The sequence below is a fragment of the Hordeum vulgare genome, chromosome 7H (assembly GCF_904849725.1).
Source record: "Hordeum vulgare subsp. vulgare chromosome 7H, MorexV3_pseudomolecules_assembly, whole genome shotgun sequence".
Taxonomy (NCBI): Eukaryota; Viridiplantae; Streptophyta; class Magnoliopsida; order Poales; family Poaceae; genus Hordeum; species Hordeum vulgare.
In genome coordinates, this window is record NC_058524.1 from 13,877,345 (window position 1) to 13,893,184 (window position 15,840).

Consider the following 15,840-nt stretch of genomic DNA (forward strand, 5'->3'; position numbering starts at 1 on the left):
ATGTTATCTAGAGCATCGGCAGGCAATTGTGTCATGCACATTACGTAGCTGATCTAGCTTTGAAACGAGCGAATCAAAACCTTGCCATTCGAGCACGCGATGCCCATCACAGGTACGTATTCTCGCGTGCATGCAACGTCACCAGCTTTTGCGTCGCGCCAGCCAACTAGTACAAAACCTTGAGCTGCATGCATATATGCATGCTAAGTATCCACGCACGTACTAGACAGGATTGAAACGCCATGATCGGCTTCGCGCCCAACTCCACCGGCGACCAGCTCATGCGCCGCTTCTGCGACCCCTACACGTCGGCGAGCGTGGACACGTACGTGCGCAACATCACGGACTCGTACACTGACACGAGCAATGAGTCGTCCATGGTGGCCGCCTCCGTCATCATGTTCGCTCTGGCCGGCATCTTCTTCAACCTCAACCTCTTCAGCCGCTTCTCTGACGTCAGCGCCATCCTCGACCCCAAGGTCCGGGTCTTCCTCTCCTCTTTGCTCTCCCTCTTCCTCCCGGTCATGTCCTACCTCTTCTCCGAGGCCAAGAACGCCGGCAAGGTGGCCGCCGCGGGGGTTGGCCCCCGCGAGGAGCCAGACCTTTCGCTGCAGGCCGGCTTGATCCTCCTCTGGATGCTCCTGGTGGAGCTCCTCCGCAAGAAGGTGGACGAGATCCGCATGCGCGGCTACTCCGGCACCATCCAGCGTGCCGGCCGCGTCGTCTGGCTCGGCAGCCTCGTCTTCTTCAACCTCAAGAGAGTCGGCCGCAAGGCAGTGTTCGGCATCTTTTGGGTGCTCTGTGCCACCAAGGTGGTGCAGAGGATCGCCTTCACCGAGGTCGGCAAGCGATCCTACGCACATGGCAAGAACACGCGTCTCATCACCTCCTACATGTCACAGATATTGCAGCCAGGTCGACCACAGCCACAGGTAGTAAACTGCATTCTGCATGCACTACGTAATCTCTACTTTACGTAAAACAAGTCATTCCCGTACGATAATCAATCACCTTAACTTGTGTAGCTTCCGAACCAATTTCACTTTAGCTTACCTACCAATTTCGCATCAAAATATAAGGTGAACAAGAAGGGTTGAACGCGCTTTGCTAGACCTTTAGTGTTGTTGGCTTTCTTAAAAGAAATTACTCACTCTATTTCAAAATATAAGGTGTGTTACTTTTTTCAACAGTCAAACTTTTTAAGTTTGATCAAATTTGTACAAAGATATATCAAATCGTAATGATTAGATTCATCATGAAATGAATTTTCATACCTTTCTTTTAATATTGTATATCTCGATATTTTTTGCTCTAAACTTGCTCAAAGTTAAAGAAATTTGACTTTGCAAAAAACTAATACCCCTTATATTCCGGAATGATAGAATATTTAGTTTGGTGGGTGGTGATATGATGGAGTGTGTTTTATTTTTATTTATAATACGGTGATTTGATGGACCTTCCGTGGTGCGGATTTGTGCTATTCGCTAACTAACGTATATTATGTGGGGAAATTTCGGCATAGGTGACTGGATGTACCATATTGGTGTTACAACATCGTATGATGGCACTTCTTTTTTCTAGGTGGTGGGAGGGCACACGAGGTTGATATAATTTTTTAGGCCGGTTGCTGTTGACTGACTTAAAAATTTGTTGGCCCAGTAAAAATCGTAAACAAATTTTAAATTGAATACCGTAATGGAAAGAAAGAGCTTCATATTTAGAGAACATGTGAAAATAAAAAATTGGATGAGAGAGGTCCTTGAGAAATTGTTTACCCGATAAAAATTAGTTTACCCAATTCTAAATTGAAGACCTCAATTAATTGTGAGGTCTTAAAAATTAGGAAGCATGGTATATAGTATAATAGAACTAAATGACAGAGCTAAGAGAAATTGTTCACTCGGTCTAAAATCAGGTGACCCAATTCCAATTGTTGACCTCAATTGAATCTGGGCTCTTTAAAACTAAAGAGCATAGTGTTATAGAGGATAACTTGGTAAAGAGGAAACATAGTCCTCCACGCCACATTTGCAACAACCCTATCAAATCAGTCGTCGTGTAACCACTGACACCATGCCAATTATTTCGCCAAGTGAAAGGACCTCTCGTGATACCTAAATCATCCCAAAACCCGAATCATTAATAATTTTGATTATTTTGGTATTATTAATATTATATTTTTTGATTTTTTTACACATATTGAGAAAAACTCGGACCAAACTTCTTAATAATTATTTAACTTATTAAAATAAAGCCACGTCCGGGTATTGCCAAAATATTAATAATTTGAACAAGCTCAATTTATTTTTGATTATATTGCATTCAGAGTATTATTTTATTGTCAAATTAGTTTGCTTTCATGGTAGCTGAAAATCAACGTGTGGGGCGGGGGGGGGGGGGGGGGGAGGAGGGTGTTCATGCTAAAATAAGCCCTCCTTCAAAAAAAACTTTCAAGAATTGATCCAAGGCTCGGGGGGGGGGGGGGGGGCTCCCTAAGCTCCACGTAGTTTCGCCACTACTCTGTAACCAAGCAGAAGCTTCACGCATGTGTGTCCCTCACCCCTCTTCACCAAAGCCAAGGCCATCTTGTTACCACTCTAAGCTTCGTCTTCTATTCGCAAAAAATAAAAATAAAAAAGCTTCATCTTGGTTGATGAAGCTCTCGATTTGCACCAAAATGGCTAGGATCGCCCTTCCCCTGCTTCATTTATATCTGGAAAGCACGACATTTATCTTGAGGTCTGCCAGAGGGAGAGCTCCACAGAGTGTGCTTCAAGATGGCTCTTCCAAGGCTAACCTTCGTTTTCCTTATGTTGGTGTGCTTCGGCGGCGACTCTTCTGCATCCCGCCATCTCCGTGATATCAATGTTCTCTGCGAATGCCTCTAGTGATGGTTGCCGCTACAGAAACACATGGTGTTACTTCTTTTTATGAGTGGTGGGAGGGTGCGCGTGATTGATATGTTTTTATAGGTCCGTTACTGTTGTCTGCTTTGAAAAATCGTTGGCCCAGTCAAAATCATAAACCGAATATAAAACTGAATACCTCAATTGAATGAAAGACTTTTGAAATTAGGGAACATATGGAATTTTAAATTTTAAATAGGTGACCCAATTCTAAATTAAAGACCTGAATTAATTGTGAGGTCTGAAAAATTAGGAAGCATAGTGTATAGTATACTATAATAAAATTAAATGAGAGAATATTGAGAAATTGTTTACCCGGTCGAAATCAAGTGATCCAATTCCAATTGGTTACCTCAATTGAATGTGGTCTCTTAAAAACTAGGGTGCATAATGTATAGATGATAAGGACCGTATTTGATAAATATGTATTTAAACAATCACATTAAATGGGTAAATAAATCAAGCTAAGGTACTTCAATATTTACTTTTTTATCATTTACGCCACTCGTTATGTCCCACAAACCAGTTTTGCCATTAGGCATTTCAACTGCTAAAAAAGTGCCATCACTTTGTTAGGCACATGCTCAAAAATGCGAGTAGATACCATTGTTGTCAGCTTAAATCTCGCTTCCCATGTTATAAGGACCAAAAATTCCTATGGACCAACATGTTATCCCTCCCTCTATCTCACTACAACAAAGTGTGGGTCCCACTTAATCTCAACATTATTTTTATTTTCCTTTAAAATTAATCGCTTGCCTACTCATGACATGTGAGGCCCACACTTATCATTGTGAAATAAAGAGAACTGACATGTGGGTCTAGGGGTATTTTTGTCATATAACATGGTCAAAAGGTTTGACCTGACAATTACAATGTCTAATAACATTTTTGAGCAAACATCTAATGGAACGAGGGCATTTTTAAGATATCTAATGACATTTTTGAGCAAGTGTCTCATGGAATGATGGCATTTTTGAGCAGTTATAATTTCTAATGACAAAACTGAGTAGTGAAACACAACTAGTAGCATAAATGATAAAAGCCCTAATATTTATGTGTTGTTGCAACGCCCGGGCATTTTCCTAGTAACCAAAATGTTGATAGTGCATGTGCTTCAAGTTGATATATAGTGCTTGTGCTTTAACGGCCGCCCTTCACATTATATGTCAACAACAGGATCAGCAAGAGCTCCAGCAGCACCGTTCGTCGCCGACTCATGTCCTCGACGTTGAGGATGTTGAGCACCGAGTGGCTGCCAGAAATAACCAAGCTGATGATGGCGAGGCCATGCTGAAGAGGTGCAGGTTCATCGTGATGGGTGAAGAAGACCTGGTTATAGAACCAACTGCTGACGGCTACAAGCTCAAGGATATCTCCCCCGACGGCGCCGTCCTCACCGTTGGAAAATTGTGGGATCATGCCTATTCCAACCTCGAGCAAGATCTACGGCTGCGACTCAGGAGGCTGTGCCTCTCCTTCGCGCTCTTCAAGCTGCTACGGAGGAGGTTCGAGCACCTGCCGCCGGTGACCGAGGAAGAGACTCGTGAGTGCCGTGACCTACTCTTCGACGGTGTCTACCATGCGGGGACTGAGAAGGCGGCGGAGGAGCTATTCCAGATGATGAACGACGAGGTGAACTTCCTGTGCGAGTACTACCACTCGGTCATCCCCGTCGTCCTCGCAAGCCCTTTGTTCTTCCTTGCAAACTACTTCCTGCTCCCCATGGTGGTGCTCGGCATATGTGTCATGACCGTAGTCCTCTGTGGCTTCGGCGACGCGGGGTTCGCCTTCACCAGCATCACAACGGACAACTTCGCCATAAAGTCTGGCGTCGTGAACACCACCATGTGCCTCCTCGTCAAGTCCTTCCACTCTCCGTCCGCCTTCTTCACGATGGTGGACTTCGCCATCACCTTCCTTTTGTTGGCCATCTTCTTCTACGAGGAGATATGGGAGTTCATCGTCTTCCTCCTCTCAAACTGGTTCATGGTGTCACTGGTCCACAACTACGTGACAAAGCAGGGGTGGCGTGAGAGCAAGATGTTCAGAAGCTCTGTTCACCGCATCATATGGCTACGGAAAAAGATGAGCCAGCCCGTCCTTGGCTTCAAGCAGTTCTCACTGCTGAACCTCCGATGGCCGCTGGTCCTTGGCCTGCCGTCTATGTTCTCTCTGGCGCTCGAGACGGCACCCGTGCCAAAAGGAGCCAAGCACGCCATCATGGAATCGCTTGTGAAGCACATCGGTGATGGCACCGATCTCAACAACGGAAGCTCTGTTCTGGTGAACAGACACGACCTCTTGCCGGCGTGCAGGAGCAAGAGCATCGCGGAGGTCATCCTCACCTGGCACGTCGCCACCACCATCATGGAGGCGGAGTGCACTCCCGACAAGGGCAAGCAGGGCAAGGCCTCCCACTACCACATGGTGGCGACGAGGCTGTCCAGGTACTGCGCCTACCTGGTGGCATTCCACCCGGAGCTTCTCCCGGACAACCAGGACAAGACGGAGCGCGTCTTCGAGGCCGCCAAGGCGGAGCTCAAGAACAAGCTCGGCTGCGCCAGCTACTACCTTTCGTGTGGGAAAATGAGGGTCAAGGCGGTGGAGACGGCGGCGGCGAACAAGTGGGAGGACGGCAAGGTGGTGCACAACGGCGCGAAGCTAGGGGATATGCTGAGGGACGAAGCCGTCGCAGGCAGCCAGTCGGAGCAGACATGGAAGCTGCTTGCGGACATGTGGACGGAGCTCCTCGTATACCTGGCACCGTCGAGCGATGAGGAGCGCGTGATAGGGCACGAGAGTGTGCTGGTGCAGGGCGGTGAGTTCATCACCGTCCTTTGGGCATTGACCACCCACACCGGAATAAAACGTCCGGAGAAGTAGCATGGATGTGCTTGCTGCGTGTGCTTTTTGGCCAATGTGGCTTCATATTGGTTGGTTGCTTGCATTTTTCTGTTTTGCTTAATTTTTTTATTTCGAAGTTGATTGAGAACATTTTATTTGTCACTTTACCTGTATGTAAGTTGACTGAAGTTGAATTTGGGTCAGTCGATTTTTTCTGGCCGTTGATTGTTGCTTCAAGATCCATGTTTCTTTTTTTTTATTAAAACATATGTCCTTACTTTGCAACAGGAGAAATAATCGACGTGCTGACATCCTCATCAATACGTAGGGAGGCACACACGCCTCCATGAATTAAGAACCATACTACAGATACAATACTTTTGGTACGATTTCTATACCATACTTTTGATAGCACAATACAAAATTAACGGAAATGATCAGTACCTGACATCAAGGACAAGCAGTTGCATGTCTAGAGGTAGACCTGAGGGCCGCCTTGCTAGTTGATAGAAAAGCGCATAATTGTGTAATATTTATTTATGGTAATGATCATTACATATAGGGATAACGTCAGTATGCGTATAGACCGATCTTGCCTGCATCTACTACTATTACTCCATACATCGACCGCTATCCAGCATGCATCTAAAGTATAAAGTGAAAATAGAGTAATGTTTGGAGGATAATGACATGATGTAGACAAAGTAGATATAATTAATACAAATTAACCCCATCATTTTACCCTTACAGTCAGCAATACAATACATGTCATGTCCCTCTCTGTCATGTGGATTCAGCACCGCAAGATTGAACCCACTACAACGCACCTCTCCCGTTGAAGATAAATTAATATAGCTGGCCAAACCAAATCAATAGGTCGGAGAGAATTACGAAGATATTATAATCAGGCATATATATGAAAGGACATCAAGGAACTTAATATAATATAATGAATAATCTGAGCATAAATCTACAATTCATCGGATCCCAACATACGCACAGTACAAGAGTGATTACATAGGATAGATCACCACGGGAATCACGGTGGTCATGGCAATAAAGAGCATAGAGAGAGGGAGAGAGATAGCACAAGTGTAGAAAAGCCTAGCTATGACGTGGCAAAAGGACCTGCTGGCGATGACACCCAACGACATCAATATAGCGCCACTGTCAAAATATAGTGGTGGCGTTGGAGACTACGCCAGCAGTATTTTGAGTACCTATGGCGTTGGACAAACTTGCACAATGGAACTGTCATATTCAACTAATAACAAAATTACTACAAACTTCGCATACTAAATCGTTTCAGCAATTTACAAAATAGTACTGGGTAGCTTCACAAACTAAATATAATATACCAAATTCATCAAAGAGAAGTAGCAACTTTGCATGTATCTATCTCCCCCCTCCTCTCTACACTAACTAGTTCCTCTGAGGACTAACTTAAGTTCATGGAGCTTATTCCTATTCATATGCCCCTCTGTTGACATCGATTTTGGCCAAACTAAAACATGGTGGTTAGCTATTGGTCAAATAAAATCAATTACTTCAAAAGTAAGAAATGATGAATTCTAGAATAAGCGGAGAAAAGGGTCATGGTAAATTTCTACCACATCGCTTAATATAAAATAACATGCCCGAAAATAAAAGGAAAGAAAATAAGCCGAATATTCAAATTATCATACATGACACTAATATTGCCATGGTCATCGTATAAAAAAATATCACATGCGGTGATGTATTAAAAATGACAGTTCATCTTATAACTACGAAGACAAGAGCTCCTTTCCATATCATCAGAATTAATTTGACCAACTGCACTCATTCGAAATGGATACGTACATGCATGGCGCATGTACGAGCTACAAAGAGCTACGTGCATGTACTCTCTCCATTCCTAAATATAAGTCTTTCTAGACTACATACGAATGTATATAGACTTTAGAGTTTCATTTTGTTTCGTATGTAGACATCTAGTGAAATATCTTAAAAAACTTATATTTAGGTACGGAGGGAGTACGAGCTACGCGCATGCATGAGATTATATTAGGCGGCAAGATTAAAAGCTAACTGTAATTATCCAGCCCATTGGCTAATTACAAGAGCAAGTAGCCACTTCAAACCTCGGTCAACGACCGATTAAGAAATAAATAAATTAAAAAAAGTATCCTAAAATCTCGCCTAATAATAAAGCGACGATCGCTTCTGTCGTCTGTCGTGCATTTCTGCAAAAAGGCCCCTCCGTTTTCAGTTAATAAACCCGCAGTCCTTTCTTTAGTGAGGAAAACATTTCACTTTTATATAAAACCCCTTGTGGTTTCCCTGTGCCGGAGCTGCGACGAGCCGACGACGGCCAGGCCGAGCTAGGCCTTGGGGAGGGCACGGCCAGGCCGTGGCGAGGAGGCATGGCGGCAGCAGCAGGGGCCCACGCGCGCACGAGGAGGCATGGCGGCGGCAGCAGGGTCTCTCCGGCGCGGATCTCGGCAGAGGACCGCGCGGATCTCAGCGGGGGACCGCGGGGATAGGTCGGCGGAGGGGCGAGGCGCCGCCGCCGCCTCCCCGGCCTCCCTCGCGCGTCGTCCATCGCCGCCGCCGCCAATTCCCAGGTCACGCCGCCGCTCCCCTGCCTTCTCTCTTTCCTCTCTCTCTCTCCCTCTCTAATCTCATTTTCTCTCCTTCTCTCTAGGAGCTCAGCGCGCCAGGGCATCTCCACTGGCCAGATCCGGTGCCTCCCTCCCGGATCCGCGCGCCATCCACCTCCTCTACCCGATCCGGCGCCACCCAACCCGCCATGACCTTCACGATGGCGCCCGCCGAGATCATGTCCTCCCCGTCGACGTGCCATCGTCCCATGAGGACTTGGATGCCTGGCTCACTGACAACCTCCCCCAAATCCTACAGGTCGCCAGCAGGCCCTGCTCGCGTGGTCCGAGTTTGCCGTCACCGGCTGCGTTCGCCATCCGTGAGCATGCGCCACCATTACCTGTCCGCCGCAGGCCGCGTTCGCCGGCCATGAGCCCCGTCACTGAAACTGATAATTTAATTCCTGAACCTTGAGGTGTTGTCAAGAAAGCATTGCCTACAACCTCTGAAAAATGAGGGTCGATGGATTTATTGGTGTTGTCATCGTTTTGCAGTTAGAATATCAGTATGATTCCCGTTCATTCCAGATTTTCGGTTTCCATTTTCACTTCATTGTCTTTTGTTTTCCCCCGTATGTAAGTTAGTACTAAGTTATTGCAGTTCAGTATTTTATATCTAAATTGTGCTTAGAAAATATGTTTCTGTTGGGTACCTTTTATGCCTTTTGATTTCTTTCCCCTTATCCTTCTAAGATCAATTATCTTTGTTCCTAAATCCTGTAACTGAATTTTACTTCTAATGAGGAAACTTTCAATCTTGAAAAGGTGATCTATTTGAATTAGTTCCATCATTTACATCTGTCATTGATCATCAAAACTAAACCAATGAAGGTGACATGAATTAGTCTTATCATTTCTGCTATTTGGTGATTGCATATGTGAGTATTGTTGGAAATATGCCCTAAAGGCAATAATAAAATGGTTATTATCATATTTCCTTGTTCATGATAATCGTCTATTGTTCATGCTATAATTGTATTAACAGAAAACAGTAATACATGTATGAATAAATAGATCACAAAGTGTCCCTAGCAAGCCTCTAGTTGGCTAGCTCGTTAGTCAATAGATGATCATGGTTTCCTAATCATGGGCATTAGATGTCATTGATAACGGGATCACATCATTAGGAGAATGATGTGATGGACAAGACCCAATCCTAAACATAGCACTAGATCATATTGTTCGTATGCTAAAGCTTTTCTAATGTCAAGTATCTTTTCCTTCGACCGTGAGATTGTGCAACTCCCGGATACCGTAGGAGTGCTTTGGGTGTATCAAACGTCACAACGTAACTGGGTGACTATAAAGGTGCACTACGGGTACCTCCGAAAGTGTCTGTTGGGTTGGTACGAATCGAGATCGGGATTTGTCACTCCGTGTGACGGAGAGGTATCTCTGGGCCCACTCGGTAGAACATCATCATGAGCTCAATGTGACTAAGGAGTTAGTCACACGATGACGTGCTACGGAACGAGTAAATAGACTTACCGGTAACGAGATTGAACAAGGTATAGGCATACCGACGATCGAATCTCGGGCAAGTTCTGTACCGACAGACAAAGGGAATCGTATACGGGATTGATTGAATCCTTGACATCGTGGTTCATCCGATGAGATCATCGTGGAGCAAGTGGGAGCCACCATGGATATCCAGACCCCGCTGATGGTTATTGTCCAGAGAGGTGTCTCGGTCATGTCTGTGTGTCTCCCGAACCCGTAAGGTCTACACACTTAAGGTTCGGAGACGCTAGGGTTATAGGGAATTGTTATATGAGGTTACCGAAAGTTGTTCGGAGTCCCGGATGAGATCCCGGACGTCACGAGGAGCTCCGGAATGGTCCGGAGGTAAAGATTGATATATAGGACGGATGGTTTCGGACACCGGAAGAGTTTCGGGCATCACCGGTAACGTACCGGGACCACCGGGACCACCGGAGGTGGCCCCGGGGGTCCACCGAAGTGGGGCAACGACCCCGGGAGGTGAGATGGGCCAAGTGGGGGTGGGAACCAGCCCCTAGGTGGGCTGGTGCACCTCCCCACTCAGCCCAATGCGCAGGGGAGAGAAAAAGGGGGGCAAACCCTAAGCCAGGTGGGCCTAAGGCCCACCAGGTGGTGCGCCACCCCCTCCTCCCCCCTCTGGCCGCCGCACCTCCCATCTGGGGGGGCTGCCGCACCACCTAGGGTGGGAACCCTAGGGGTGGCACCCCCTCTCCCCTTCCCCTATATATAGTGGGCACTTTTGGCCATTGGAGATTAGACTTTTGCCTCTCCCTCGGCGCAGCCCTGCCCTTCTTCCTCCTCCTCTCTGCCGGTGCTTGGCGAAGCCCTGTCGGGAGACCTCGTCTCTCCATCGACACCACGCCGTCGTGCTGCTAGAGTTCTTCCCCAACCTCTCCCTCCTCCTTGTTGGATCAAGGTGCGGGAGACGTCACCGGGCTGCAGGTGTGTTGAATGCGGAGGTGCCGTAGTTCGGCACTAGATCAGAATCACACCGCGATCTGAATCGCCGCGAGTACGACTCCATCAACCGCGTTCTAGCAACGCTTCCGCTTAGCGATCTTCAAAGGTATGAAGATGCTCTTACCCCTCTCTCGTTGCTGGTCTCTCCATAGGAAGATCTGAATATGCGTAGGAAAATTTTGAATTTATGCTACGTTACCCAATAAGTATATTATCAGAAATATGTATTTATATTTTCAGCTGTTCAATCTCATCACAAAACTACTTGTATATGCTTTTGCAAAGCTTGAAAGCCCACTTCGTGGCTTTGAGCAGACCTGCAAGTCTTTGGACGACACTGCCATCTTCTTTGACCGATTCTCCATCCTAACGTAAGTAGCAAATTTCTGTGTCAACTGATCAATTCCGTGTTGTGATCGTGTTTAATAATGATTTCAAGAGGGCTAACAATGCACTCTATTTTTCTATACTATGATATATATCATTCTTTTGAGATCAATGGGTCAAAATATTGCCCTGCTTAAACTCATAGAAGGCACTCGTGATTCAAGAAAAAGAAAAACACTTTTGCATACAAACTGCAAATGCCAACAGCTGATGGTTGAAAAAACTAACAATAGGATATGTTCAGTCAGAACAAAACATTATAGTAATTCTCAGTGATGGGTATTAATTCCCAGAGATTGCATAACATTGGTCATAGGATACGTTATGATGGTAGCAATAACGGACTGGAGCAGATTTGGCTCCAAGTTATGTACAAGGTGCAAACCTGCTAGCCCTTCCATGTGAGCATAATTGGTAGTGGCAGCATGTCTCTGGGTAGGTATACTTCTTTTATGAGTCCAGGAGGTAGTGGCAAATATCAATCAGTGGTCGTACATTGCTGAATTTGCAGTGGTAGTGGTAGTGGCAGCATGTCTCTCTGGATAGGTATACTTCTTTTATGAGTCCACGAGGTAGTGGCAAATATCAATCAGTGGTCGTACATTGCTAAATTTGCAGTGTCCATGATTTTCCTCCATGTTCACCAGTTAAACCGTCTCGAACTGTAACTCACAATTATAATTTCCGTTCCTCGGTAGGGATTAATGAAGCAATGGAGCAATGAACAATTCAACACAATTCTTGCCAGGCTTGATCGAGTCCTATATAACTAGTCGTGGTGTGAGGCTGAACCCAATGCCATGTTGCAGGCCCTCTCCTCTACTGAATCCTACCACTGTCATTTTCTCCTAACTCCCGACTCCAGACTCCAAGTTCAAGCCGCAGAGGAGTTTCCATTGGAGAAATAGAAGGCGTGGTCTGATAATTTTTTGACTGATATCAGATTGAGAACTCTCATTGTGCATGAGATCATCCTACAGCTTGACATTAATAGAGACTATAGAAGTTTGACGTGGGAAGCGCACATCTTCAGAGGAAAATTGAAAATGATGAGTGTCTTGGTTCCCTGGAGAGATGTATTTGGTAGCAGCGCTCTAGCTTTCTTCTGCTCAAAGAAGGTGATTGCAACACCAGGTTTTTTCACTTAAACGCTACTGTGAGCAGAACGAAAATTTGGATCCCTTCACTTCAGGTTGATGGCACTACTGTTTTGGACCAGAAATAAAAAAGAGGAAGTGGTGTGGAACTACTTCGATCAACTTCTTGGAGTTTATTTGCCAAGGACCGCTACACTGAATTTTGACGTTCTTGGTTTTTAACCTTGTGAGCTGCTCGAACTAGAAGCACCCAAATTTTAGAGGAAATAAAAAAGGCCGTATTTGATATGCATCGTGAAAAGGTGCCCGGACCGGATAGTTTCACCTGTCTTTTTTCAGGAAATGTTGGGAATTCATCATGGGTGTTGTAACGCTCCATTATTGTGATTCTACCAATAAAGAAAATAATCAGGTTGGTCAAGGTGAGGGGAATGTGCCCCCTCCAGTATTAAATTACATCTGATACTATCTAATTAGATGCATGCTCACTAGAATGCCTCATTTTTCTTGTACTTTGCAAATTTAGCATTCTACCCACAAGACTTGCAGTTATCTCTGTTTAAATTAAGATTAGGAGAGTTGGCTAATCTCTTGTGCATACATACATTGTATATTTCTCAACATGGAGAGTAACAAATTGTTCTATCTCTTTGGTGTTGGTATATAACATATTTTTTGTCTTTTGTCTATTTATTGCCTGTAATGTTTTGTTACAGGATTGTAAATTTAATATACATCAAGATCAATCTTTGATAGTATTTCGTTTCCAGTGGGAGTGAACGACCTTTTCAATAACATACTAATTTACAATATTAAGCTACAACCACTAGCTAGCTGTTGATTCCATAAACAAGTGTTGTTCAAAGTAACACTGTTTCTGCTTTATTGCTCACTTTGGACTGCACTATAAACTAGACTTGGATGACACTGGTGCGGTGTCGTGTTCGGTGGCCAGTCCCTGTGGATGGAGATGAGATTCAACCGTGATGAACAAATAGCAGCAGACCTTGATGTTATTTTTCTCTGATCTGAATTTTCTGCAGATGAGATCCAGCCGTTATAAACAAACAGCAGCAGACCGTTCTGCAATTCAGATCCACCAAGGAAGAGATGGACGAGGTCGTGCTACTCCTTTCATCTATCTGAATTGCTATATGAAAAGCTCTGAATTGCCCATAGTTGCAGAACCTAACAACTACCGACTTACCACATTTTAGTGTTTTCGTACTGTCAGAAGAAACAGTATGTTAACAGTTTAAGTACTCAAAATTTGCAGGTATTGTAGAAGGGCAAAAGCCGTGTTCAAGGAGCTTGAACTGAAGAAGGATCCATATGTCGTCAAGCTTGATCAGCGAGGTACATCCTTGTTCACTTGTTTGTTGTATCTTATCAGTCTCTTTTTTTCTTTATCTGTAAAGAAATTGCCTTAAATATATACTGTCATGTCCAAGGTTGTCAGAATCGCGATTCTGAATCGGACCGGACCTCCATTGGTAGGATCGTGAATCGTAGAATCATAACTACCAGGATTGTAGAAACTTAGATTCTATGAGCAAAATCGTAGAATCGTAGGGGTTAGTTTGGATCGTAAAGTCGTAAGATTCTAAGACTTGAGTCGCGATTCTGACAACTTTGGTCATGTCCTTTTGTTCTCAGAATCGGGTCATCTTGGGGTATATATGTCTAGGGCATTCAGCCATGATTTTACCACCAGTGGAAGTTCCATACAAACTAACCTGGTGGTATCTATGAAATAGATTTTTAAGAATGATATCACATACTGAAACAACAGGGTTCAAATTACTATTTCGTAGCACGTGATGGAATAGGTATTTGTTTGTGTGTTATTCTGCACTTATGGGTGGCAGTGGGCACATGTTTGCCCTGCTTCTATTCACTTGCAACAAAAATTGGCTTTCTCTTTTGATGAAAAGATGCACATAATTCTTTTAGTTACATTACATTGGTTTAGACTGGGAATACCAACATTCCGAACATGTTGTAAATGCTTACAGTTCACAGAATTTTTTCAATGAAAAGATGTATTCCGATTGTGATGCAGAGGATGGTGGGGAAATCCAATACGCCTTATCTGACATGGTTGGCAAGCGTACTGTTCCTCAGGTTTTCATCCGTGGAAAGCATTTGGGAGGCTCTGATGGTACATAGTGTTCTCGTACATAGATCAATTATAACAAGTATTTCTGTGAATTCTTGTTCCGTCCCGACTCCTCACCTTTTTATTTTCATTCATGGGGAAAATGCAGATACCGTTGACGCGTATGAAAGTGGCGAGCTGGCTAAACTTCTGAACATCAGTGTCAAGGACGATCTTTGAATATAATTTTAGCACAAATCTTGTCCTTCTTGTTGAGCTTACCAATGCCTTGCAATGCAACCCTGGATTATCTTTCTCGCAGAAACTATCACTGGGATTCTGTCTTATAAAAGTATAAACTGTTTTAACCGTACTTTGTGGCGATCCCTCGGTTGTTATCTCGCACAGTGATTGTTCAATCATTGCGTAGTGATTGATTGCATTTCAAGCACAAACCACAGATTGTTTCTGCATATCACCATACACAGGAAGTACATATATGTTTAGTTTAAGTGACAAGACAGCTCTCAATCTAGCTAGGATCCCAAGTTGGACTTTGCCGATGAGGTTGGTCAGTGTTTTCACGTCTGTGCATCTCCCCAAAAGAGGATCATATACTTTTAGACGTAGCCGTGAAGTGTTTTCATGGTAGTAGAAGAGCAGCCCACCCGGTGTTTTCACGTCTGTGCATCTCCCCAAAAGAGGATCATATACTTTTAGATGTAGCTGTGAAGTGTTTTCATGGTAGTAGAAGAGCAGCCCACCCATATGTAACTCTCTCAAAGGAACCACATAATTGATGACTTTCCAATCCCCATGCACAAAGTCTATTTCAAACTCGAATTTGATCTCTTTATCGAGTTCCCTTGAGCGATGGCTGATGAGACAACACGTGAATTGTTGAAATCAAAAGAAATAATAATAGAATTATCAGAAGAGATGAAAGTGGAGTTGATAGTACAACCCTACCATGCAGGAATCGCATTGGAGTAACAAAATTTATTAAGGGCATCATATCAATCAGCTGAGTACTCCCAAAATGAGCGAAAAAAGAAATTACGTTACATCGAAACAATTTGCAGGGCATGATAGCTGCTACAGGTTGCGAGGCTGTAAAAGCTAGATCGCTGATGAGGAGCTATTGGGCAAGAATGTTTGGAAAACCGATGAAGGAATCTCATACGCATGTCTGCTATTTTGTGAACAAAAGGATGCATGTTCTAGAAAAACTGGGCAGTGAAGGGGGACCATCACGACTAGATCAATCTCTCCCTAATAAGAAAGCACCGAAGGCTTCTGTCATCCGTCGCGGCTATTTTGCAGAAAAGCCCCTATCATTTTTGTTATTCAACCCGCACTACAGTTTGAAGTCCATGGCGGGGAGCCGGCGCTGCCCACGGGTT

At 44.5% G+C, this 15,840-nt stretch overlaps 2 protein-coding genes across 2 annotated transcripts; both read left to right on the forward strand.

Annotated features, from left to right (window-relative positions):
• The first annotated feature begins 206 nt into the window (after window positions 1-206).
• Window positions 207-5,982, forward strand: LOC123410835. The gene is made up of 2 exons (XM_045103775.1): window positions 207-932; window positions 4,086-5,982. The coding sequence occupies exons 1-2, from the start codon at window positions 243-245 to the stop codon at window positions 5,790-5,792; spliced, it is 2,397 nt and encodes a 798-aa protein (XP_044959710.1). The 5' UTR covers window positions 207-242; the 3' UTR covers window positions 5,793-5,982.
• A 2,562-nt stretch (window positions 5,983-8,544) lies between these two features.
• On the forward strand, window positions 8,545-14,810 carry LOC123408037 (glutaredoxin-C8-like). Its single transcript, XM_045101255.1, has 5 exons — window positions 8,545-8,599; window positions 8,655-8,715; window positions 13,616-13,695; window positions 14,402-14,500; window positions 14,607-14,810. Exons 1-5 carry the CDS (start codon window positions 8,545-8,547, stop codon window positions 14,675-14,677), a joined length of 366 nt encoding a protein of 121 aa, XP_044957190.1. The 3' UTR covers window positions 14,678-14,810.
• The last annotated feature ends 1,030 nt before the right edge of the window (window positions 14,811-15,840 follow it).

Bases quoted from the DNA above. Each gene is read 5' to 3' on its own strand.
- LOC123408037 (XM_045101255.1), top strand. From the start codon at position 8,545: ATGACCTTCACGATGGCGCCCGCCGAGATCATGTCCTCCCCGTCGACG. The intron at 8,716-13,615 runs GTGAGCATGCGC...CAAAATTTGCAG, and splicing joins ACCGGCTGCGTTCGCCATCC to GTATTGTAGAAGGGCAAAAG. The intron at 14,501-14,606 runs GTACATAGTGTT...GGGAAAATGCAG, and splicing joins GCATTTGGGAGGCTCTGATG to ATACCGTTGACGCGTATGAA.
- LOC123410835 (XM_045103775.1), top strand. From the start codon at position 243: ATGATCGGCTTCGCGCCCAACTCCACCGGCGACCAGCTCATGCGCCGC. The intron at 933-4,085 runs GTAGTAAACTGC...TGTCAACAACAG, and splicing joins CAGGTCGACCACAGCCACAG to GATCAGCAAGAGCTCCAGCA.